This window comes from Schistocerca gregaria, chromosome 3 (genome assembly GCF_023897955.1).
Source record: "Schistocerca gregaria isolate iqSchGreg1 chromosome 3, iqSchGreg1.2, whole genome shotgun sequence".
Classification (NCBI taxonomy): domain Eukaryota; kingdom Metazoa; phylum Arthropoda; class Insecta; order Orthoptera; family Acrididae; genus Schistocerca; species Schistocerca gregaria.
In genome coordinates, this window is record NC_064922.1 from 676,949,160 (window position 1) to 676,973,515 (window position 24,356).

At 45.4% G+C, this 24,356-nt stretch overlaps 1 protein-coding gene across 1 annotated transcript; it reads right to left on the bottom strand.

Annotated features, from left to right (window-relative positions):
• Positions 1 to 12,364: 12,364 nt before the first annotated feature.
• LOC126355947 (probable chitinase 10) lies at positions 12,365 to 23,809 on the bottom strand. Its single transcript, XM_050006531.1, has 2 exons — positions 23,726 to 23,809; positions 12,365 to 13,421 (listed from the first exon to the last, which is right to left on the bottom strand). The coding sequence occupies exons 1-2, from the start codon at positions 23,730 to 23,732 to the stop codon at positions 12,751 to 12,753; spliced, it is 678 nt and encodes a 225-aa protein (XP_049862488.1). The 5' UTR covers positions 23,733 to 23,809; the 3' UTR covers positions 12,365 to 12,750.
• Positions 23,810 to 24,356: the final 547 nt, after the last annotated feature.

A 24,356-nucleotide genomic window follows, 5' to 3' on the forward strand; every position in this document is an offset into this window, starting at 1 on the left:
CAATATGTAATGCAACATATTTTTTCTGAAAGCAGGTAGGTTTTATTCAGAATTCCAAAACACCATATTTCCCCTTCACTTTTGGCTACAAAAACCTGTTTCTAAAAATCTCCGTCCAATACGACAGCTTTCAGCACCGTGCTGCGAGAACCTCTATACCCGCATGCTACCACTCTACCAATCGAGATCAAATGCAAAATCTTGCTACATCAACAACCTCCCCATGGTCCACATGTTACTTCTCGTGGAGTGAATCCTTCATTGAGCCAAATACATTCCCGGAAATTGAAATAAGAACACCGTGAATTCAAAGTCCCAGGAAGGGGAAACTTTATTGACACATTCCTGTGGTCAGATACATCACATGATCACACTGACAGAACCACAGGCACATAGACACAGGCAACAGAGCATGCACAATGTCGGCACTAGTACAGTGTATATCCACCTTTCGCAGCAATGTAGGCTGCTATTCTCCCATGGAGACGACCGTAGAGATGCTGGATCTAGTCCTGTGGAACGGCTTGCCATGCCATTTCCACCTGGCGCCTCAGTTGGACCAGCGTTCGTGCTGGACGTGCAGACCGCGTGAGACGACGCTTCATCCAGTCCCAAACATGCTCAATGGGGGACAGATCCGGAGATCTTGCTGGCCAGGGTAGTTGACTTAAACCTTCTAGAGCACGTTGGGTGGCACGGAATACATGCGGACGTGCATTGTCCTGTTGGAACAGCAAGTTCCCTTGCCGGTCTAGGAATGGTAGAACGATGGATTCGATGACGGTTTGGATGTACCGTGCACTATTCAGTGTCCCCTCGACGATCACCAGAGGTGTACGGCCAGTGTAGGAGATCGCTCCCCACACCATGATGCCGGGTGTTGGCCCTGTGTGCCTCGGTCGTATGCAGTCCTGATTGTGGCGCTCACCTGCACGGCGCCAAACACGCATACGACCATCATTGGCACCAAGGTAGAAGCGACTCTCATCGCTGAAGACGACACGTCTCCATTCGTCCCTCCATTCACGCCCTTCGCGACACCACTGGAGGCGGGCTGCACGATGTTGGGGCGTGAGCGGAAGACGGCCTAACGGTGTGCGGGACCGTAGCCCAGCTTCATGGAGACGGTTGCGAATGGTCCTCGCCGATACCCCATGAGCAACAGTGTCCCTAATTTGCTGGGAAGTGGCGGTGAGGTCCCCTACGGCACTTTGTAGGATCCTACGGTCTTGGCGTGCATCCGTGCGTCGCTGCGGTCCGGTCCCAGGTCGACGGGCACGTGCACCTTCCGCCGACCACTGGCGACAACATCGATGTACTGTGGAGACCTCACGCCCCACGTGTTGAGTAATGCGGCGGTATGTCCACCCGGCCTCCCGCATGCCCACTATACGCCCTCGCTAGAAGTTTGTCAACTGCACATTCCGTTCACGTCCACGCTGTCGCGGCATGCTACCAGTGTTAAAGACTGCGATGGAGCTCCGTATGCCACGGCAAACTGGCTCACACTGACGGCGGCGGTGCACAAATGCTGCGCAGCTAGCACCATTCGACGGCCAACACCGCGGTTCCTGGTGTGTCCGCTGTGCCGTGCGTGTGATCATTGCTTGTACAGCCCTCTCGCAGTGTCCGGAGCAATTATGGTGGGTCTGACACACCGGTGTCAATGTGTTCTTTTTCCCATTTCTTGAGTGTAGTTTGAAGTTGGAAGTTGGGAAATTTGGGCTGTAAAGTGAACCACAAAGAACAGTCCAATGGAGAAGGAGAATTTCGTTTATATTTTTGTGGCGACGAACGCGCTGAAGTCTTCAATACCCTGAAAGTGCGTGCGACCGGCCGGCACGCGGGAGATAGGACGGGTGAGCACGACCTTGTTTCAGTGGTGACAGACGCCGCGCCAAACGTCTCACCGTGCTTTTGTTTACTGCCAGGTCTCTGGAAACGTTCTGCAAGCGCCTATGAATATCTGCGATGCTGTTGTTCCCCGCCAAAAGAACCCAGTAACAGCTCTATGGTGGAAACACACCTCCATTACAGACGATATTTTGAAGACTACGTGTAGCACTGTCACATCTCGACCTTCATGAATTTACAGGGGCTGAAGCACGATATTTGATGTTGTTCTACAATTGGCTGAGAAAAAGACGTTTAGCATTATTTATTGAACTTCCCTTGTGTTTCTTACAGCTGCTGTATGTATAGACTATAGTGAGTATGTCTGTTTCATCTTCTGTCGTTCTGAACAGTTGAAATTAGTATTACAGCAGACGCCTTTCTTCGTTTCATTTACTCCCCTTGCTGATGCTGACACCTCGGAGACACTGTTTCCGTATGTAGCCGCGTATTGTAGGTGCTGTGAAACGAATGCACTGCACGTGGAATTTTTTAGTATGGGGATGTTTCCCGAAGTTTGAAATGTAAGTGCTGTCAGAAAGTGAACACCTGCATTGACTTTGAGCATGCGGCAAAATTCCGGAAAGGAAGTGGTACACCGATGATACCTCGACGTCACTTAGCAGCGAGCGCCCTGTCCAGATATGAGGAGCTTATCACTGTGCGTAAAGTGGTTGACACGGAGAAAAGACTAAGGAAACGTTACTTGTGCGTGTATGAATGGAAACTGAAATGTTCAGCTGCGGAGAGCTGGTAGTGAGTGTTGCTACTTGTACTTAACTGGAGTACAAAGTGCTTAGCGGTGCAGGTGTGTTGTTGCATCCAAGGTAAGGCGGAAAACTCACACAAGCGTTATTGGACACTTATGTAAACTCTAAGACAAAAAAAGAAAAAGCGACACGGCACGAAGGAGTTGTCCGAGAGGGAAGGAAATAGGTAGTTGCGATGTGCATGTACAAACAAGCAAACGATTACAATTTCAGGATAATAGGTTAATTTATTCAAAAGAAAGTGCTTCACAAATTGAGCTAGTCTGTAACGCTCTGATCCACTTCTGGCCCTTATGCAAGCACTTATTCGGTTTATGATTGTTTGATAGAATTGTTGGCTGTCCTCCTGAGACATATCGCCCCGCAATTCTATCAAACTGGTTCGTTATATAGTCTAATTCCCGTTGGAGGACTCTGCGCATGATGCTGTAAACGTTCTCAATTGAGGAGAGATACGGCGACCTTGTTGGCCAAGCTAAGGAATGGAAGCACGAAGACAAGGTATAGAAAGCCTCGCCGTGTGCAGACGTACATTCATCATGCTGACATTTAAGGCCACGATGGCTTGCCATGTAGGGCAACAAAACTGGGCGTAGAATGTCGTTGACATACCTCTGTGCTGTAATAGGGCCATGGATGATAACCAAAGGAGTCCTGCTGTGAAATGAAACAGTTCCCCACAGTCGTTTAATGAACAAAGTAAAAGCATATGGACTATCAGACCAATTGTGTGATTTTAATTGAAGAGTTCCTAGATAACAGAGCGCAGCATGTCATTCTCAATGGAGAGAAGTCTTCCGAAGTAAGAGTGCTTTCAGGAGTGCCGCAGGGGAGTGTCGTAGGACCGTTGCTATTCACAATATACATAAATGACCTTGCGGATGACATCGGAAGTTCACTGAGGCTTTTAGCAGATGATGCTGTGGTGTATCGAGAGGTTGTAACAATGGAAAATTGTACTAAAATGCAGGAGGATCTGCAGCGAATTGACGCATGGTGCAGGGAATGGCAATTGAATCTCAATGTAGACAAGTGTAATGTGCTGCGAATACATAGAAATATAGGTCCCTTATCATTTAGCTACAAAATAGCAGGTAAGCAACTGGAAGCAGTTTATTCCATAAATTATCTGGGAGTACGCATTAGGAGTGATTTAAAATGGAATGATCATATGAAGTTGATCGTCGGTAAAGCAGATGCCATACTGAGATTCATTGGAAGAATCCTAAGGAAATGCAATCCGAAAACAAAGGAAGTAGGTTACAGTACGCTTGTTCGCCCACTGCTTGAATACTGCTGACCGTTGTGAGATCCGTACCAGACAGGATTGGTAGAAGAGATAGAGAAGATCCAACGGAGAGCAGAGCACTTCGTTACAGGATCATTTAGTAATCGCGAAAGAGTTACGGAGATGACAGATAAACTCCAGTGGAAGACTCTGCAGGAGAGACGCTCAGTAGCTCAGTTCGGGCTTTTGTTAAAGTTTCGAGAACATACCTTCACCGAAGAGTCAAGCAGTATATTGCTCCCTACTACGTATATCTCGGGAAGAGACCATGAGGATAAAATCAGAGAGATTAGAGCCCACAGAGAAGCCCACCGACAATCCTTCTTTCCACGAACAATACGAGACTGGAATAGAAGGGAGAACCGATAGAGGTGCTCAGGGTACCCTCCGCCACACACCGTCAGGTGCCTTGCGGAGTATGGATATAGATGTAGATGTAGACGTAGATGTAGATGTAGATGTAGAAACGACAGTTCAGTCCATCGCTTCTGGCTGTTGTCGTGCTGTATGGCGGCCAACAGTTAGGCAGTCAGCTGGGCACCAAAAATGTTTCAAATGGCTCTGAGTACTGTGGGACTTAACATCTGAGGTCATCAGTCCTCTAGAATTTAGAACTACGTAAACCTAACTAACCTAAGGACATCACACACAACCATGCCAGAGGCAAGTTTCGAACCTGAGACCGTAGCGGCCGCGCGATTCCAGACTGAAGCACCTAGAACCGCTTGGCCACCCCGGCCGGCAGCTGCATATCCCTCTGCTATCTGGACCGTCTCCAGACAAATCTTCGATTCTCAGGGGACAAGTCTCCGCTGACAATCGAAGACTGGACTGATCACTGATTCTAAGCGGGAATCTTTAGTGAATACAACGCTATTCCAATCAATTATGACCATGCAAATGTGCCCAACATCACTGCAGCCTTTCTTGTTGGTGTACAGAGGTAAATGGGTGTCCGCGCAAGTGGCACCTTTTAATGACGTTCGTGGTCACTGGAGCACCAGTTGCACGTCAAATCTATGATAATGTTAAATCCGGGACTCAGAGTGCTTCTTTGATGACTGTTCCTTCCTCAAATTCTGTCGTCTCTCTAGGACGACCGCTTGTTTCTTGACGCTATGTTCACCAATTTGACATCGTAAAACAGCACCATCGCTCCTATCAAGTGATTACTCCAACTTTATTTATCTCTTTGAACCCAATGAAGCATTCTGTCTCAAATGTTAATATCTACGTATTCCTCACGCTCCTCTTGAGGAAACATAGTTACTCTTCAGCTGAGTACATTCAGTTATTGAATTTCGTGAAAACCTCATGCCCTGTAACTGATATGTCCCCTGTTTACTATCCCTGCCAACCACGTTGTTGTGTAGCAGTGCAGCCTCATACATTCATCTATCCGTCGCAAAAGACTATTGTTTTGCATTTTCCGTCGATACATGTATCAATTTTAATTTGTGTCGAATTAGTATAACTCCTTTGTGGTGCGTTTTTTTCTTCTTTTTTACGTTAGAATGTAAAGCGGTTGAAGTTGAGATTGTAAATTACCAACAGTGAGATGGAAATATCGCTCAGATACACTAGATAGCATGAATACGTACCATAGCACGGAAAATTAAGAACTTTATTATGTTTATGTCCATTACGCAGAATTTTTCATAAGTATCTATGAATCAGTTATACCTGTAATTTCTTCGGATGTAATTTAGTAACTCCGGAAAGGTTAGCTCAGAAAAGTTGCAGACTTTTACCTTAGGTAAGAAATGGCTTATATGTACGATACATAAAATGAAATTAATGTGTGTTTTGGCTTTGTTCCTTAAAGCGACATATATGCAAATCTTACAATACACCCGAAAACTATTTTATACTGTTTTAAGGTACGTTACTAGGGATAGCTCAGCTACGTTGGACGAGAGTTGTTGGTTTTGGTTGAAAACGGTCCCCTCCTCCTGGGAGATAGCGGAGCGGACAGTTCGTGCTAAGGTAAGTTGGAGTGAGGACTTCATATGGTGACCCAGAACAGACAATTGGGGGGGGGGGGCTTTAGTTTCTGGTCGGTAGGTACCCAAATGGTCGACTCAAAAGTCTTGCAAGAGAACTGTGCGTGACACTTGCACATTTTCACGAACCACCTTTCTTTTAAGAAATATGAAGCTTTCTGCAGGTACAACTGCCGACTTGTATATGATGCGATTGGTTTCCATGAAACAGTTCTGTCCTACTGTGACATTAGGGCTCACACAAGACGTGTGCTATGAAGTGACGCATGTGTGAACTGGTGGAGACTAAGGAGCACGTACATAGCCAGCAGGAGGCACTGGACCACATGAAATGACTACAATTGAATATGGTCGCCACCTTGTTCCAAGCCGGCCAGAGTGGCCGAGCGGTTCTAGGTGTTACAGTCTGGAACCGGGCGACTTCTACGGTCGCAGGTTAGAATCCTGCCTCCGGCATGGATGTATGTCATGTCTTTAGGTTAGTTAGGTTTAAGTAGTTCTAAGTTCTAGGGGACTGATGACATAAGCTGTTAAGTCCCATAGTGCTCAGAGCCATACGAGCCATTTTGAGCCTTGTTACCATGGTCCTAAATAACAGATCGTGGTCCTGCGGTAGCGTTCTCGCTTACCACTCCTGGGTTCCCGAGTTCGATTCCCGGCGGGGTCAGGGATTTTCTCAGCCTCGTGATGACTGGGTGTTGTGTGCTGTCCTTAGGTTAGTTAGGTTTAAGTAGTTCTAAGTTCTAGGGGACCGATGGCAATAGCTGTTAAGTCCCGTAGTGCTCAGAGCCATTTGAACCTAAATAGCAGAAGTGCTTCATCAACAGTGTTGGCTCGACGTTACAACGCTGCAAGAACTCTGGACATGTCTGCATGGACTGTACGTTGTAAATTGGTGGGGGCTGGACTGGTGACGTGCAGAGCATTACGTCGTTCCCCAATGACCAGAAACCAACAACACCCAGTCATTGATTTGCTGTCTCGCTTCAACTCATCCTATAGTTTTATTCATGCACGTGGTACATGGTATAAGGGCCAAAGCAATCGGGATGTCTGCATTGTGGAGCGGCGAAGGAAACGAATGTCAAGCGTGATGGTTTGGAGCGTATGTGACTGTAACATGTCACTTCACTTCCTAAGTAAAGAGGATAATCTCAACATCAGAGAGGTTGTAGAGCCTCAGTCATTTCCCCTCGTGCAGACTGTTACATACGCCTTATTTCAGGAGGACAATACCTGACCATATGTAAGTAAGAGGGCGGAAGTCTCCTTCGAGGTACGACGGGTACCACTGCGTCCCTGTCGTGCTCGTCCCCCATCGAACGTGTCTGGGATCTGGTCAGTTGCCAGATTGTCTGTTCTGTCCCAACTGAAACGACGGACACTGCATTGTGACATGTCTAGAAGCCGCATGGCAGTGTGTTTCCTGGCGGCATATCCAGGGTGTTCTTCATAGAGCGACTAGAGACCCTGGGTGAAGCACTGTAATGAATCCTCTCACAGTCGAGGTACATCAAGTACGCCTAATAATCTGTGTAATATAAATCCCCTAATCTGCGGAATAACTTTCATTATAATCACCTGTCCTCTTCTGGGTGCTGCAGTTTTCATACATAATAAAATATCTATTTATTTTGGTAGCTGCTCTTGTGAGTTATTAATTAATACCCTGTCCAGTCAGTTTAATGTGACCACCTGTCAAAGCAGCACGGGCCGGATCTAGACGACCACTAGGAGAATAAAAAAAAGTTGTGGGAGGTACCGACAGTGATGTGGAGCCATGTCGTAGCCAACTGCGCTAGATTTCCATGCCGCGTACAGCACGATCCACGTCGTCCCACAGATTCTCGATTTGGTATAGATGTGGATGGTTTGTTTGTCTGGAGACTATGGTAAACTCAACCTCGTGCTCTTCCAGCAACGTACGTATATTGTGACCTGTGCGAAACGTTACATTGTCCTCCTGGTAGATGACACCGTGCCGAGGGAAAAAAAACTGCGCGTAGCCGTGGACGTGGTCCCCAGGGGTAGACGCATCCTTTTGTAGGTCCATTGTGCCTTCCAGTATGACGATACCATCCACGGAATGCCACGAAAATATTATCCATGCCATTCCGACCTTCTAACATTTCGACGATTGTGGCAGTGCACTTGCATTCAGACGCTTCACTTTGAACACGGCAATGGTCATGCGTCCAATGGAGCATAAAACATGATTTAGCTGAAAAGGATACGTATCGCCACTCAGTGGACGTCCAGTTGTGTACTGAAGTGCGAATTCTCGCCTTCGTCGCTTACAAACAGTGGCTAGCATGGGTGCTTGAGCCAGGCTCCTGTTGCGTAGGCCCATGCGCTCAGAAGACATTGTTGGTAGCCCAAGATTTATCTGGGCGTTCAGTTGCTTAACAGATCCACGTCTATTCACCTGTACACATCTCTGCAGCCGTCGTTCATCCCTGTATCCCATGACCAGTAGTACACCCCATTTACCTCGGCGCCGGTTTTCGGTAGCTCCATTTTGTCGTGCATGGTGTACACTGAGATGACAAAAATCATGGAACACATCCTAATTTCTTATCGGACATCCTTTTGCCCTGTGCAGTGCAGCTGCTCGACGTGACATGGATTCAATAAGCTGTTGGAAGTACCCTGCAGAAATACTGAACCATAATGGCTCCATAACCGTCCATTACTGCGAAAGTGCTGCCGGTCCAGTATTGTGCGCGAACTGACCTCTCGATTATGTCCCATAAATGTTTGGTGACATTCACGTCGGACGATCTGAGTGGCCAAACCATTTGCTAGAGTCGTCCATACTCGAACGCTACCATCAGCTGTTGTCTACTAAATTGCGTTTCATTTGCAAGTCCATGGTTTGCCAGTCAAATGGTTCAAATGGCTCTGAGCACTACGGGAGTTAGCATCTATGGTCATCAGTCCCCTAGAACTTAGGACGACTTAAACCTAACCTAAGGACATCACACAACACCCAGTCATCACGAGGCTGAGAAATTCCCTGATCCTGCCGGGAACCGAACCCGGGAACCCGGGCGTGGGAAGCGAGAACGCTACCGCACGACCACGAGCTGCGGACGTTCGCCAGTCGCCTAGGGACCAACCCATATGATCATGGGCTCAGGAGAGGCGCTGCAGACAACGTCATGCTGTTAGCAAAGACAGCGGCGTCAGTCTCCTGCTCCCATAGCTTACCAACGCCAAGTTTCGCAGCAGTGCATTAACGGGTACGTTCATCGAACGCCCCACATAGATTTCTTACGTTATGTCTGTTGTTTGCCACTGACAATTCTACGCCAACACCGCTGCTCTCGGTATTAAGTGGAGGCCGTCGACCACTGCATTGTCCGTGGTGAGAGTCCTGAAATGTGGTATTCTTGGCACACTCTTGGCATATGGATATAGAAACATTGAATCACCTAACGATTGACGGAACAGATGCCCCATGCGACTGTCTCCAGCTATCACATTCAGAGTCTGGCGTCAAGTGGCAATTACTTTGTCGGAAACCTTTTCACAAGAATGACCTGACTACAAATGAGAGCTTCGACACTCCAGTGCCCTTTCGTAACTTGTGTACGCAATACAACTGCCATCTGCGTGTATGCATATCCCTTGACTTAGCACACCTCGGTGTACTTTACACCAAGGCGGCGAGCGGGGGTTTAAAGACTTTGTCGTATGGAAAATGCTTCCACCTATGTTCCGAAAGACAGTAATAATCTCTTTTTGCATGTCAGATAAATCGGTTAATTTCCGCTTTACGACAACAACTGTACTGTTGTCCGGATATCTCAGACACCTTCCGTTGCTAGCGCTGCAACCTATCGTCTGTGAGTGGTTATTGCACGTTTGCGTCAAACATAATATGAAGGTCACAGACTGGACCGTTTAGGATGTCTTAAGTCGCTACCAAACAAATACTTTCCAATTAATCTAATTTGCTTTTGAAAGCGTGTTTGCTTGTCTTTAATGGAAAATTACTTTTGTCTTTCACAATTCAGATTTCTTTCTCACCGGTGGTGTAATCAAACAGGTATAAAATATTTATACACTGCACAATAGTTATCATTCCATCATTTACAAGTTACTTTATAGTAACGATAACTTTCTACAATGTATAAAACGCTGACCGTAGGCTGTCTCCCAGAGGAAATGAGTTTTACCTGCCAAACCACTATTTTCCATCCCCTGAAACAATAGCAGTTTCGTTTTTGGTGTGACGTATTGGAGGAGGAGGAGGATATTGGTGTTTAACGTCCCGTCAACAACGAGGTCATTAGAGACGGAGCTCAAGCTCGGGTGAGGGAAGGATGGGGAAGGAAATCGGCCGTGCCCTGTCAAAGGAACCATCCCGGCATTTGCCTGAAGCGATTTAGGGAAATCATGGAAAACCTAAATCAGGATGGCCGGAGACGGGATTGAACCGTCGTCCTCCCGAATGCGAGTCCAGTGTGCTAACCACTGCGCCACCTCGCTCGGTCTGTGACGTATTGAGTATATGTTCTATTCACAGTAACAAATCGTACTGTGCAGGCAGATGAATTATTTTAAGTTGGTGTTAATGCGAAACGTTTTTAACAACATGGGTTTGGTGCCACACATCCGACATGACTTTTATATAGCACAGTTTTGCCAGTGCTAATTGAGTGTCAGCTATACACGGTACTCTTTCTTCAGTTAGAATCTCAGTTGTTTCATATATTGACGAAGACTGTCATCCGGTACAGTATTGTGAACTTTCCCGACGTGTCTTTCCGAAGTGACATAGTAGGGGCGTCAGTCTCGCAGCTTCTCCGCAAGGAAAGTTTATCACGCTTTAGTTCATGTGTATGTTTTTATTCGCTGTGTAAGAGCATTGCTTCTTAAAATTATCATCAATAACTTTTTATTAGTTGGGTTTGCCGATAGACGTTCTGGATAACTACTTTGATAATGGTAGGCCCCAGGTTCTTGAAGTGGAAGAAATCCGCACAACACGATTACTTCAAAACACAATGTTAATTTAATTAGCGTGTGGAGCAAGTTGACTCTGACTTACGCTGCTGTAAAATATGTACTTAGACCCTGAAAAGCCGAGCGGTTCTAGGCGCTGCAGTCTGGAACCGCTCGACCGCTACGGTCGCAGGTTGGAATCCTGCCTCGGGCATGGATATGTGTGATGTTGTTAGGTTAGTTAGGTTTAAGTAGTTCTAAGTTCTAGGGAAGTGATGACTTCAAATGTTAAGTCCCATAGTGATTTAAGCCATTTTCACCACTTTTACGCTCTGAAAATAAGATACAATTTATAGTAACGTCTTTTTGAGCTGACCAGCGAGATTTTCACTTTGACCTTCAAAACAAAACTGCATCTTAGAGGAGAACATTTAATGGCTGCATTTAGCGCTTCCCCCCATTTTGATTTCAATTTTTCATATCGGTTCTTTTTTTCCGTTTCTTCTGGCTTCAGAGTCCCTTCTGCTGACTTTTACCTTCTCGTTTCTGTTGTCGTGAGCAAAGAAGCAAATATCATCGGAAAAGGCTTGAAATGCCTAAGGGTACAGACAGGCCGCAGTGGCATCCTCAGCCCTCAGACGTCATCGGATGCGGATACGGAGGGGCATGTGGTGAGCACACCGCTCTACGGCCGTTGTTTCATGACCCTTGTCGCTGGTTCTCAGTCAAGTAGCTCCTCAGCTGGCCTCACAAGAGCTGAGTGCTCCCTGTCTGTTTCCTTGAGCACACCAACAATGCCAGCCCGAGTGGCCGAGCGGTTCTAGGCGCTACAGTCTGGTACCGCGTGACTGCTACGGTCGCAGGATCGAATTCTGCCTCGGGCATGAATGTGTGTGATGTCCTTAGGTTAGGTAGGTTTAAGTAGTTCTAAGTTCTGGAGGACTGATGACCTCAGAAGTTAAGCTCCCATAGTGCTCAGAACCATTTGAACCATTTTTTGAGCACCAACAATCCACAATGCCTCCGATATCCGGCTTGCCATTTCCTGTATTGCCACAGTTCTGTATTACACGTTACTGTTGTTCATTGCAAATTCCATATCACGAGAAATTCATTTTGTTAAGAGTGCGGCTACTGTTACAGTTTTCGTTAAATTTAAGAGTATTATAATTTTAGCAATAATTACGAAAATCATTAGTATTCCATCATTTCTATTACTGTATTCTATCTATCAATAACGATAACACAATACACAAAAAATAATTTTGTGCAAAACGTGTTTGAAAAGATTATGGTATAAAAAGTCATTTTCCGCATCAATTCTTATAACGGCTAAACGTGTCAGTGTGATTCATATATTATTTACAGCAGATGTGCTCTTTGGCCAAAATAGCACTGTTAAAAATAACACTTCCTCCTCATCACTGATTTAATAATGTGACAGGAAGAAACAAACAACATTTTTGCCCTGTAACACCATTTATTATGTTTACACTGGACAGTTTTAAAACACACTAGTTCCTTAACTATTCTACATACTACCAATTATCTTCTATATCAGTCTGCAATGGATGTATGCACGACAGTATTTGTGAGAGCGTTCGATCATGTTTGTATGAACACGTCTATGTGTACTTACGCAATTTAACATTATTGCGTTGTAACATGTCACTATTTTGTGTTACATTAATGTTTAATCATATCGAATACAACGTAGAGTAATTAAGACTTCTTGTAATAAGCTAGTTTTGCGGCAAAATAGAGTTGGAAAGTCATGTCAGAATAATAATGAGTTGCTGCAAGGTCGTGTTATAATATGTACGCCAATCTGGGGCATACTTAGCGACTAGGGGAAGCGGAGGAGGTTCCAGGAGCGTCGTCGCCTGGACGAGTCGGCGGGACCATCCGGCTGCGGCGGAGACCACATACCAGCGAATCCTCTGTCGGGCACGCACTTGGCGTTGACAGGCCAGTCGCAGATGCCTTCGGCCTTGTTGTACTGCAGCCCGCTGGGACATTCGAACGTCACCGCCTGCCCGTGGTCGCACTTGCAGAAGCGGCTGCAGTTGAAAGCGTGCGGCAGCTGGATCACCAGAGTGTCGTCGCCGTTGTACCTGGGACAGCCGCCGACGGCGGGGCACTCCGTGCTTCCTTGCGGCTTCACTGGAATGACGTCGACAGGCGCGGGCGCCGTGCTGGACGGCTCGCGCGTGAAGATGACGGTCTGGGCGTCGGGCGGCGCCGGCCTGTCCGCCTCGGGTTGGGGCGGCGTGGCGGCGGAGCAGCCCGCGGCTGCCGGCCAGTCACACACCTTGAGCACCGCGTTGAAGTGCAGCCCGCTGGGGCACACCATCATGGTGGGCTCGGTGGAGACGCACTCGTAGAAGACGGAGCAGTTCCTGTCGTCCCGCAGGAAGGTTACCGCGCCCGAGCCGGAGAACGTGGAGCAGCTGCCGACGGGTGAACCGAGGGCAGCGCTCGTCGTCAGGACTAGCCAGAGGCTGGCTACGATGAAACCTGAAACAAGCAATGGCAGCATGAGCGGAATATGTTCTCACTTTTATACGAAATCAGGGTAGCAGGGTTCGGGTTTTGTTGCTACTGGCCAGCGGATAAAGAACAGTCGAATAGGTTTTACGTCATCTTCGAGACAGTTGGTTTTATCACAGACTTTAATATTTTGGCCGCACAGGACTGCGGTGGGGTAGGCGTTTCTTGAGGCGGTTACACTCTCTGCATGCCGAGCCCAAGAGAACCTCTGACGTGTCTGCCTCAGCTACCGGCCAATATTTCTTTTCTGTTATTTTTTATTCTAATCTGTATTTCCATGATGTTTATTTACTCCACTGCTGTTTCAACCCGTCACCGAATCGGGTGGGGATTCGACATCCAGGGGTGTCTCGTTGCTGATGAGACCAAAGGGCGCCATCTGATCCCCAGTTTACAAGCCGGCTCTAACTGGCCTGACATTCGCTATATATGAAGGACAGTCACATTAAAATCGAACACCTTTCACAACGAGGCCAGGGAAGATTCCAATCAAAAGTAATCACGACAAGCGAATGACAGTTGCACCCACAGTTGCCCTTCCGCGTCCGACCGAAACCAGCGTCCACTCATGTCTTTCATCAGTTCGCCAGCGATGTGAAAATCGTACAGTAACGATCCTGACTGTACGGAAGATCACAAGCTGCGACATGGTTGCGAATTGAACACTAACCCGAAATATATTTCCTTTACTTAAAGTTTGTGATCACAAATTTTTAAGTCATCAGATTACCGGTTTCAGTGTATAATGACCACCTTCATATCTGTTGTATAAAAACGGAGGATGTTGTGTGTTTCCCAAGCAAATTTCTGAATTTATCCTTCATCATATTGCAGTGTGGGGACCATTTGCTTCGGAAACGTTGCCACAACCTCTTTACAGCCTGGATCATTCACCATGTGATTTTCACATCGATGGCGACATGAAGAAAAACGTGCTTGGAAGTCAGTTTCAGTCGGCCGAGGATATGTAAGAGTGGGTGGGGTTGTGGATCTATGAGTGGTTGACGGCGCTATACGGAACGGCAATAGATCGAATCGTCTCCCAGTGGGATACATGTCTTAACACCAGAGGTGACTACTTCCGAATGGTTCTGTTGTGGCCGGTGTCGTGACACTATGCTTTAGGACATGTTTTCTGAACAAGGCCGATGCTTTAACCTCCATAGAACACAGCCTAACTTACCATCAGGATACTACCTCATGTTTAGTACTGCTGGTGACGCGATTAGACAATTTAAATCGCAGAATTGTGAAGGGAACCGTGTTTTACAGGCGATTTCTTTGCGCTGCAGTGGAATACAGGAGGGTCGTTTTAAAAGTCAGGTAAATTTCCACGAAATAATGAAAGATTTTAGTGGCGTCTTCATGGGTTATAAGCTTGTTTAACCCAAGAACTGTATAAAGAATTTCAACAATGTAGAGCATAAATTCATGACACCCGGTTGAATTGTTCAGTGTGTCGACTGCCGCAGAAAATGAATAAAAGCGAGTTTGGTGCTGTTGTTAAATATTTTCAGCTAAAGGCTTAGGCTGCCGAATAAATCAAAACAGAATCGAATGAAGCTCACACGGATTCTGCGCCATAGTTGAAGACCATTTTCTTTTGGATTAACGAATTTAAACGTGGTAGGACAAACACCAAAGCGAAGCTAATCCTGCCGCCCAACTGCCGTCACCACGAAATCCGAAATATCGTAATGCAGGAGTACCGAATAAAAATTCTTTAGATTGCTGAGTTTCTAGGTACCACAACTAAGCGAGTGCATAATATCTTATACAGTCAATTGGCTATCAAGAAGCAGTCGACCAAAAGTGCATGCTGCACAGTATTGCAACGTAACGTGTGGCGACGTTTAATCTCAATCCACAAGATTTTTGACACTGATTTGTGACTTTTAGTGAAAACTGGATCCGTCATTAACAACCACAATGAAAACGGTGGTCAAAATCATGGACATGCAGCAAGGAAGTCAATGGCTATTTTATCAGTTGGTATGCTGAGGGGCATCTTTTTTTGGGATTCTCGAGAAATAACCCTCATAGATTACTTGGAAAAAGTACAGAATCATAACTACACCATATTACGCTTCATTGCGCGGGTCGTTTTGTATTTGCGTTTGCTGAAAAAAGACCAAGGTTGGCACCCAAGATATGGTCTTCCGCCAGGATAATGATCTCATACGTCAGCGATAATGGCGAAGGACATGAAACGGGATCTGAATTGTTCCTCAACCACCCTGTTGACCAGACTCAACATCAACAACTTCTCACTGATCCCTAACTTGAAACTTTTGCCGGGTCCAAGAAATTTTCATCAAATGAGGAAGTGTTAGTTGCAGTCAACGCGTATTTTGAACATTCAGTATAACCTATTTTTCCGATGGGATGAGAAAGCTGGAGGATGGCTGAACCAAGTGTATATCTCTCAGATGGGACTATGTCGAGCAGCAATGTGAGTTGTTCACGAAACAAACATTTTTTCTTGCTTTTTTACTAGGTTTATCAAACCACCCTCTGCGTCTGTAACGCCTGCACTAGATCATAAATTTTGCTCCCAAAGCAAAGGAAACATAATTAATGAATGACAAGCCGACTGTTATATCAGTATCAAAAATGTATATTCGCAATTATTATAAAACTATAAGTAGGTGAAAACTGGCTACTCATTTCCTCGAGCAGTGACGAATCACGATACACAATGTGGCGATCCGATGGTAGGATGTAGGTATGGTGAACGCCAGGAGAACGTCATCTGCTAGCGTGTATAGTGTCAACAGTAAAATTAGGAGGCGGTGGTGTTAGCGTTGAAATGCCTGGGCTAGCAGGACAGAGCGGATTTGGTTGTGGAAAGGGGCCAAAGGAAGTTGCTGTCAGTTGCACTCAACATACGAACTTCCTTTATCAACACACAATATTAGAACACGGATGCAAACCGCTCATAACTTTAATCGACCTCCTTTGATTAACTTTAGATCGGCCGAAGGCCACACTCAAAATCGTAGACACAAGGCTAGGTTACACGGTTCCTCTGGAGGTTCCACCAAAAATATTTTCTACATCTTGACTCTAAACAGCCTGAATACCTTAGCAAATTAATATTAATGTAACTTGGCTGGATGCCACATATTAAGCAATAAGAAGAGTTACAATCAAAAAGCAGAAGGGCTTATCTTAAAACATTTCATGCAATATTCGGCTGATGACCATTATAAAGAATAACAGTCTTATGCCTTAAGGGCAAGATAAGAACATTAATTTAAGAGATACTATAACTCGGATGAAAGCCACACATCAACCAAATAATTAAAACCCAAACAGGGAAATTACTATGTTACACACAAGGAACGATGCTCAGAAGTTTCCAAGGGTCATCCTGAGATTGTAACACTAGTGCCCATTCAGGTAAGACAGGCAGCCTGTCCTACTACTTCTTGATCTGAAGGTAACACAACCGACAGATAGCTGACCGACCAATCAACAAAATGAGTTACGCTCCACACAACCAGCAAACCGACCACAAGATTTCAATACAACGACACACAGGGTATTGGCACCCACAACGACCAACAACACCTCAGCTGTCGAACTACATACCGCGCTGGAGAGCAACAACACGACGAAGAAAATACACTGCCGAAAATTACGTCAACGACTAGGTAACCGGAACGTCAACGGCGACAAGGCTGGAGATACCGCTGGTCCACTGCAATAACAGGGAATAAATTAAGTTAAACTCCACAGGAATACAGCTGGAATCTTAGCCGACTTGAATACACACACGTTGTTGCTCTCACGAATGTGCCAAAAGCGACAACCAGGATCAAACGAAGAAATGTTAACAGTTGAATCTCGATAGTAGGTTAAGTGGGGACTCAACTTTCATCGGTGGGAGACGTACATCGTAGCACTCGCAAGCAGCACCTTACACTCCAACCGCGCGTGCACACCGCCGGCGGCCCCAGCCAGGGAACGCGCAACAGAGACTTCCTTGCTGCTCCATGCCAACCGACCGACTGGTCAATCACCGCCCAGCTGGAAACTATGTCCGCCACACCAAATACAGTACAACAGTACTAGTATGGATACACACTGCTGCTGCCACTCACGGAGAGGACAGCAACATTATCGGAAGACAAGCGTGACCCGAGCCAGCCACGGCTCAACGGTGTGGTCGTGTTTTTCTTGGAGGGGCTTTCACTTTTTTTTTTGCGTGGCACTATCACAGCACAGGCCTACAATGATGTTTTAAGTACCTTCTTGCTTTCCGCTGTTGAAGAGCAATTCGCCGATGGCGATTGCATCTTTCAACACGATCGAGCACCTGTTCATAATGCAGGTTGAGTGGTTGAACGACAATAATATCCCTGTCATTGACAGTCCTGATCTGAATCCTATAGAACACCTCCAGGATTTTTCGGAATATCGACTTCGTGCCAGGCCTCACCAACCGACACGATAGCTCTCCTCAGTGGAGCACACCGTGAATAATGGGCTGTCATTCCCCAGGAAAACTTCCAACACGTGATTGAAGGTATGCCTGTGGAAGTGGAAGCTGTCATCAAGGCTAAGGGTAGGCCAACACCATACTGAATTCCAGCATTACCGAAGGAAAGCGCCACGAACTTGTAACCAATTTTCAGCCAGGTCTCCGGATACTTTTGATCACATAGTGTATCTTGTCCCTTCTTCTTGTCACTGTTTTCCATATGTTCCTTTCTCCACTATTTCTACGGATATTCTCCTCATTCCTTAGGAGTCGACTTGATTTTCAACATTCTTTAGTAGCACCACAACTCAGACGCATGAATTCTGTCCTGTTCCGGTCTTTCCCCTAACCATAATTGACTACCATACAATTCTGTGCTCCAAACGTACATTCTCACAAAATTATTCCCCGAATTAAGGCCTGTATTTGACACAGAAGTCTTCTCTTGGCCAGTAACAACCCTTTGCCGATGCTAGTATGCCTTTTTATGACGTCCACGTACATTCTTGGAAATATTTTCCTTGAAATAACGCCTATATTTCACACCAGTAGACTTCTCTGGGCCAGGAACGTTCTTTTGCCTATGCTAATGTGCTTTTTATGTTCTCCTTTCTACGTCCAGTATGGTGTATTTTGTTTCCAAGGTATCAGAATTCCTGAGCTTCGTCTACTTAATGATAACCAACTTTGTTGAGCTTATCGTTAATCTCTTTTCTGTTAATTTTCATTACTTTTACTATTTCAGTTTATTCTCAAACCATATTCTGTACTCATTAGACTATTTCTTCCCTTCAACAGACACTGCAGTTCTTCTACACGTTCAATAAGAATATCAATGTCAGAAACAAACCTTATCATTTATATACAGTGTGATTATAATTGAAGTTAAACTTTCAAAACGCTGTAGAAATAACACCTCTGGTTAGAACGACACCAAATTACAACGGGATATTATCGGAAAAGGGGGAAACGTATGGCAGAAGGTACAACACAGTGTGAAATTTCATCAATAGATGGCGCAGTATGTGTCAGAATACCTACATGAAAACACATGTCATGCCTACGACCCATTGATGTCGATATAAACACGCAGGGTACACAGCTTTCCCTACTTCCGCGTCTGCGACGTTCGCCATGACTGTCACTATGCAGGGTCACGCACAGCTGTATTACAGGAACGAGGACTGTGCACACATCGCTCTGCACAAGTTCCACACACTTAAGGGTTGAAAATAGCCGTTGGGCCGATGACTGCCATGGATCTGGAGAAAATGATTCGGAAATTTGGAAAGACAGGTTCTTGTGGTGTGCAACCTGGTAGAGGGAGGAAACGAGTTGATTCGATGTCGACCGAATCAGTGGCCACAGCACTGCAGAAGGAGACGAGTACTGGTGCGCAAACGTGTAATGCATGGATAATTGCCTGAACATTGGACATATCCGTGAATACGGTGCATAAAATCCAAAGAAACCTCCTTCTGTGCTGTCCATTGAAAATTACCCATGTGCATGAGTTGCTTCCTGTTGACCTGCCAGCAAGAGGGACCTTTGCTTTAGAATTTCTTGCTCACATGGTAGTGGACCATGATTGGCCATGGATGATTTTGTGGACGAACGAAGCCCATTTCCATCTGAAAGGATGTGTCAATACCCATTATTGTCGAACATGGGCAACGGAATATCCACACTCAAATCAACCAGTACCACCTCTTCCTGAAAAGGTCACTGTGTGGTGCGGGTTTAAGGCATCATTTACCATAGGGTCATATATTTTTCGAAGAGACAGGTGCTTCCGGCCCTGTTAGCTATACGGTCAGTGGTAAGCGCTATGAGAGTGTTGTGCATTCCAGCCCTCCAACACGTGGATGTGTGGATGGGATCATTTTTTTGCTAGATGGCGCACCTCCGCACATTGCAAATCAAGTTAAGCAGCTCCTGAAGAAGCGCTATTTCGGGAATGCTACAATTATGAGCCGATATTTCCCTATAGCCTGGCCATCCCCATCGCCCAGTCTTAATCCGTGTGACCTATGACTGTGGGTCTATGTGAAAGACGTTGTGTTCAGCGTTCCGATTGCAAACTTAGCTGCGCTGAAGGCACGCAATGTGTAACACATTCTAACCGTGACCCCGGAAACACTTCATTCAGTTGTGGAGCATGCTGTTTCTCGACTTCAACCTCATGCAGAAAACTGTCGACAGCGTATTGAACATGTTTTGCGTCAGTCACGTGGAAATTAATAATCCACTTTGATTTTGATTACTGATTTTTATGCGGCTTTTGGCCTCACGACAATTAACAACAGATTTTCCCATCCGATGTGATACGACGTTGCCGTGGTGGATGGGCTTACGTAACTAGCAATGTCACAACTATACACCCATGCACGCTAAGTAGTACAGTTTGCTTAACGTCAAATGTACGCCGTAGGCACTATTAAGCCTGGTCTATTGCAACGTTTTGTGACTATTTATTTTTCTTCTACCATATGTGTTCCCATTTCTCCGATAATATTCCGTTGCAATCGAACGTCATTCAGTGGTTTGAAAGTTTAACGTTAATTATAATCATCCTTTACTTCCACCTTCAATTTTAGTCCCACGCCGGTCGGAGTGGCCGTGCGGTTCTAGGAGCTGCAGTCTGGAACCGAGCGCCGGCTACGGTCGCGGGTTCGAATCCTGCCTCGGACATGGATGTGTGTGATGTCCTTAGGTTAGTTAGGTTTAATTAGTTCTACGGTCTAGGCGACTGATGACCTCAGAAGTTAAGTCGCATAGTGCTCAGAGCCATTTGAACTATTTTTTAGTCCTACTCTTGAATTTTTCTTCTGTTGCCATGACTGTGTGTTGTGTGTAGAGATTTAACATTAGGGACGAAAGACTGTACCCCTTCTTACACACTTTTTAAGCCGAGGACTTCTTTGTATTATTATTCACTCTTGATTCTTGTACATATCAACCGTCTTTTTCTGTAACTCACTACTGTTTTCCTCAGAATTTCGAACATCTTGCACCATTTTACACGGTCGAATTCTATTTCTAGGTCAACAAATCGTATGACCGTATCTTGATTTACTTTCAGACTTGCTACCTTTTACGGTGCAGTTTCCCACTAGCTGCCTTATGAATCTAAAAGAGTAATGTTGACTTGTAGCACTCAACTAGTCGTGGCTCGATTTAACGTTTATTCACTTTTTTCTCACATGAAACAGCCATAATTGCGCATGTACTTGTATTATTGAAGATTTCCCCAGAGGGTGCTACCTCATTGGGCTATAGTTAGATCTGGACGATGAAAATTATTGAAAACTGGAGTTTGCTCTTCGTATCGGGGACTCACAGCTATATTTTATGCAATGCGAGTATCTGGCGAAAAATATACACAAATATTGTTATATTAATTGCCTATTTAAGTTTCTGGTTGAAACTATATCCAGCGGATGCCCCAATATACGCATATCAAAGAAAGTTTTGCATCACCCAATTTTCCACAACTCCTGAAGATAGACGTTGGCTGAGGATATTGTATCAAAGACACGGTCCTCTTAACTGTTCAGAGATGTCACTAAACCCGCCCAAAAAAGATGTAAACAATAACGCATGAGCAGCGCCTAATAGAAGGAGCGGGTCAGACAGCCAATCAGTTCCAGTCATTCCACCAGGAAGGAGATACACGGCTCGTGTTGTCTGTAGTTCAACCATGCCCAGACGGTAAATACCGCGCTTCGATAGCTTCCGCATTGATTCTTTGTGCCAGGAAGGGCTCTCATCAAGGGAAGTATGCAGGCGTGTCGGAGTGAACAAAAATGATGTGGTTCGGACATGGTGGAGATACAGACAGACAGGAACTGTAGATGACATGCCTCTCTCAGGTCGCCCAAGAACTACTAATGCAGTGGATGACAGTTATCTGTGGATTATGGCTCGGAGAAATCATGACAGCAATGCCACCATGTTAAATAACTCTTTTCGTGCAGCAACAGGACGTCGTGTTACGACAGAAACTGTGCTCAATAGGCTGCATGACACGAAATTTCGCTCCCGAAGTCCATGGTGACGGCCATCTTTGCAATCACGACACCATACAGCGAGGCACAAATGGGCCCAACAACACGCCGAATGGACCGCTCAGGATTGGCATCACGTTCTCTTCTCCGATGAGTGTCGCATATGCCTTCAACCAGACAATCTGTAGATTGGATTTACTGGAGGCCACCCTGTCAGGTTGAACGACTTATGGCATTATGTAGGGCCGACGTACGCCGCTGGTGGTCATGGAAGGCGCAGTAACGGTTGTACGATACAAGAATGCCACTCTCCGATCATAGCGGCAGCATATTGGTGAGGCATTCGCCTTCATGGACGACAATTCACTCCCCTATCGTGCTCATCTTGTGTATGTTTTCCTTCAGGCTAACGACATCGCTCGACTAGAGTGGCCAGCATGTTCTCCAGACGTGAACCCTATCGAACATACAAGAATGGATTGAAAAGGGCTGTTTATGAACAACGTGATTCACAATCCACTTTGAAGGATCTACGCCGAATCGCCGTTGAAGAGAGGGAAAGTCTGGACCAACGGTGCCTTGATGAACTTATCGATCGTATGCCACACGACGAATACAGGCATGCATCAATGCAAGAGAACGTGCTACTGGGTATTAGAGGTACTGGTGTGTACAGTAATCTGGACCACCACCTCTGAAGGTCTCTGTGTATGGTGGTACAATATGCAATGTGTGGTTTTCGTGAGCAAGTTATGGAAATTATGTTTATGTTGATTTCTGTTTCAGTTTTCTGTACAGCTTCCAGAACTCCCGGAGCCTAGGTGTTGTGTGTAATATTCAATATACACTTGTGATACTAATACATTTCGCTTGAGGCAAGGCTCAAGCTTTATTGCAAATTAGTCGCGTAGGAGCTATAGAAGCTTAAGATGATACTGATAAATCGGTACATTTTTGTTACAATAACCCGTAGATTTTTAAATATTATTTTATTTTCTTGTAAAATACCCAAGCGAAATTCGTTCATTCAGTTGAATCACTTAACATAAAATGATTATGGTGCTAAGGTGACTACAGAAACGTTGATACATATTTTCAGCATGACTGCCGAGGGGAGTGGCCGTGCGGTTTGAGGCGCCATTCACAGATCAAATGGTTCAAATGGCTCTGAGCACTATGGGACTCAACAGCTTAGGTCATAAGTCCCCTAGAACTCAGAACTACTTAAATCTAACTAACCTAAGGACATCACACACACCCATGCCCGAGGCAGGATTCGAACCAGCGACCGTAGCAGCCCCGCGGTTCCGGACTGCAGCGCCAGAACCGCACGGCCACCGCGGCCGGCGCCATTCACGGATTGCGTGGCCCCTCCCGCCGGAGGCTCGAGTTCTCCCTCGGGCATGGATGTGTGTGTCGTTCTTAGCATAAGTTAGATTCTTTTACTTTAAAGCAGTGTGAAAGTCTAGGGCCGGATGACATCTGTAGTTTGGTCCCATAGGAATTCACAGACATTTGAACATTTTTTCAGTACGACCACAAAACCTTTTGATACGATGTGTTTTAGAGAACTCAACAATCGGGATTAAATCGTAGTACTTCGCCGATGATGAAAACGGTACCTACAAAGTTATATTAAAATCCTACGAATAAGATTAAATTCTATCTAACAGATCAGGAACTATGTTCAGGGAATATTTTAATTCTAATGACTTGCACTTTGCTTGAGAACAGACTTAGTTAAACAACGAGTTTTAAATGAAGGAAGGAAGACTAACCTTTCATTGCTGGAGTGTTTCTCCTCTCGAGCTACTGGCCGTAATTCAGAGACTGTTAACTGACTGCTTACTACTGGCTGATCGTTCTGCTTATAAAGTTCGAGGTGCTTAATCACGACGATAAGAAACCATTTAACTGAATACCTTCTTGAGGTTATCGTTTCAAGTGGGCTACTAAGGAATGACGAAATGTTTTGACCTACGAATGGCCTGATGCACTCTTTCCTGGAATACAATTACTTGTACAATTTCTTTCTTTTTGTAAGAGATTAGTATTGAAAATATTATTTGGCCGAATCATATGAGAATTATTAAATCTGGTATCATTTGCTGAACATTAATTTGGAAGTTACATTATTCTAATATCCATAAAGGAATCTATAATGATAATGATGTGATTTATGAATTCTGCTCAACTATAAAAGTTTTGTTCCTTTTTAAGGCATGTAATAAATGTTTATGACAAAGTGGTAAGATGTTCTCCTTAATGTTCGGACCAAACTCGTTAACTTCAGATTCACTGACTCTACACTCAAGTCATTATGATCAAACTAAACACTCACACAATCAAGCGGGATTAGGCTAAAGGTCTCAGGCGCTGCTGTCATGGACTATGCGGCTAGTCGTGTTT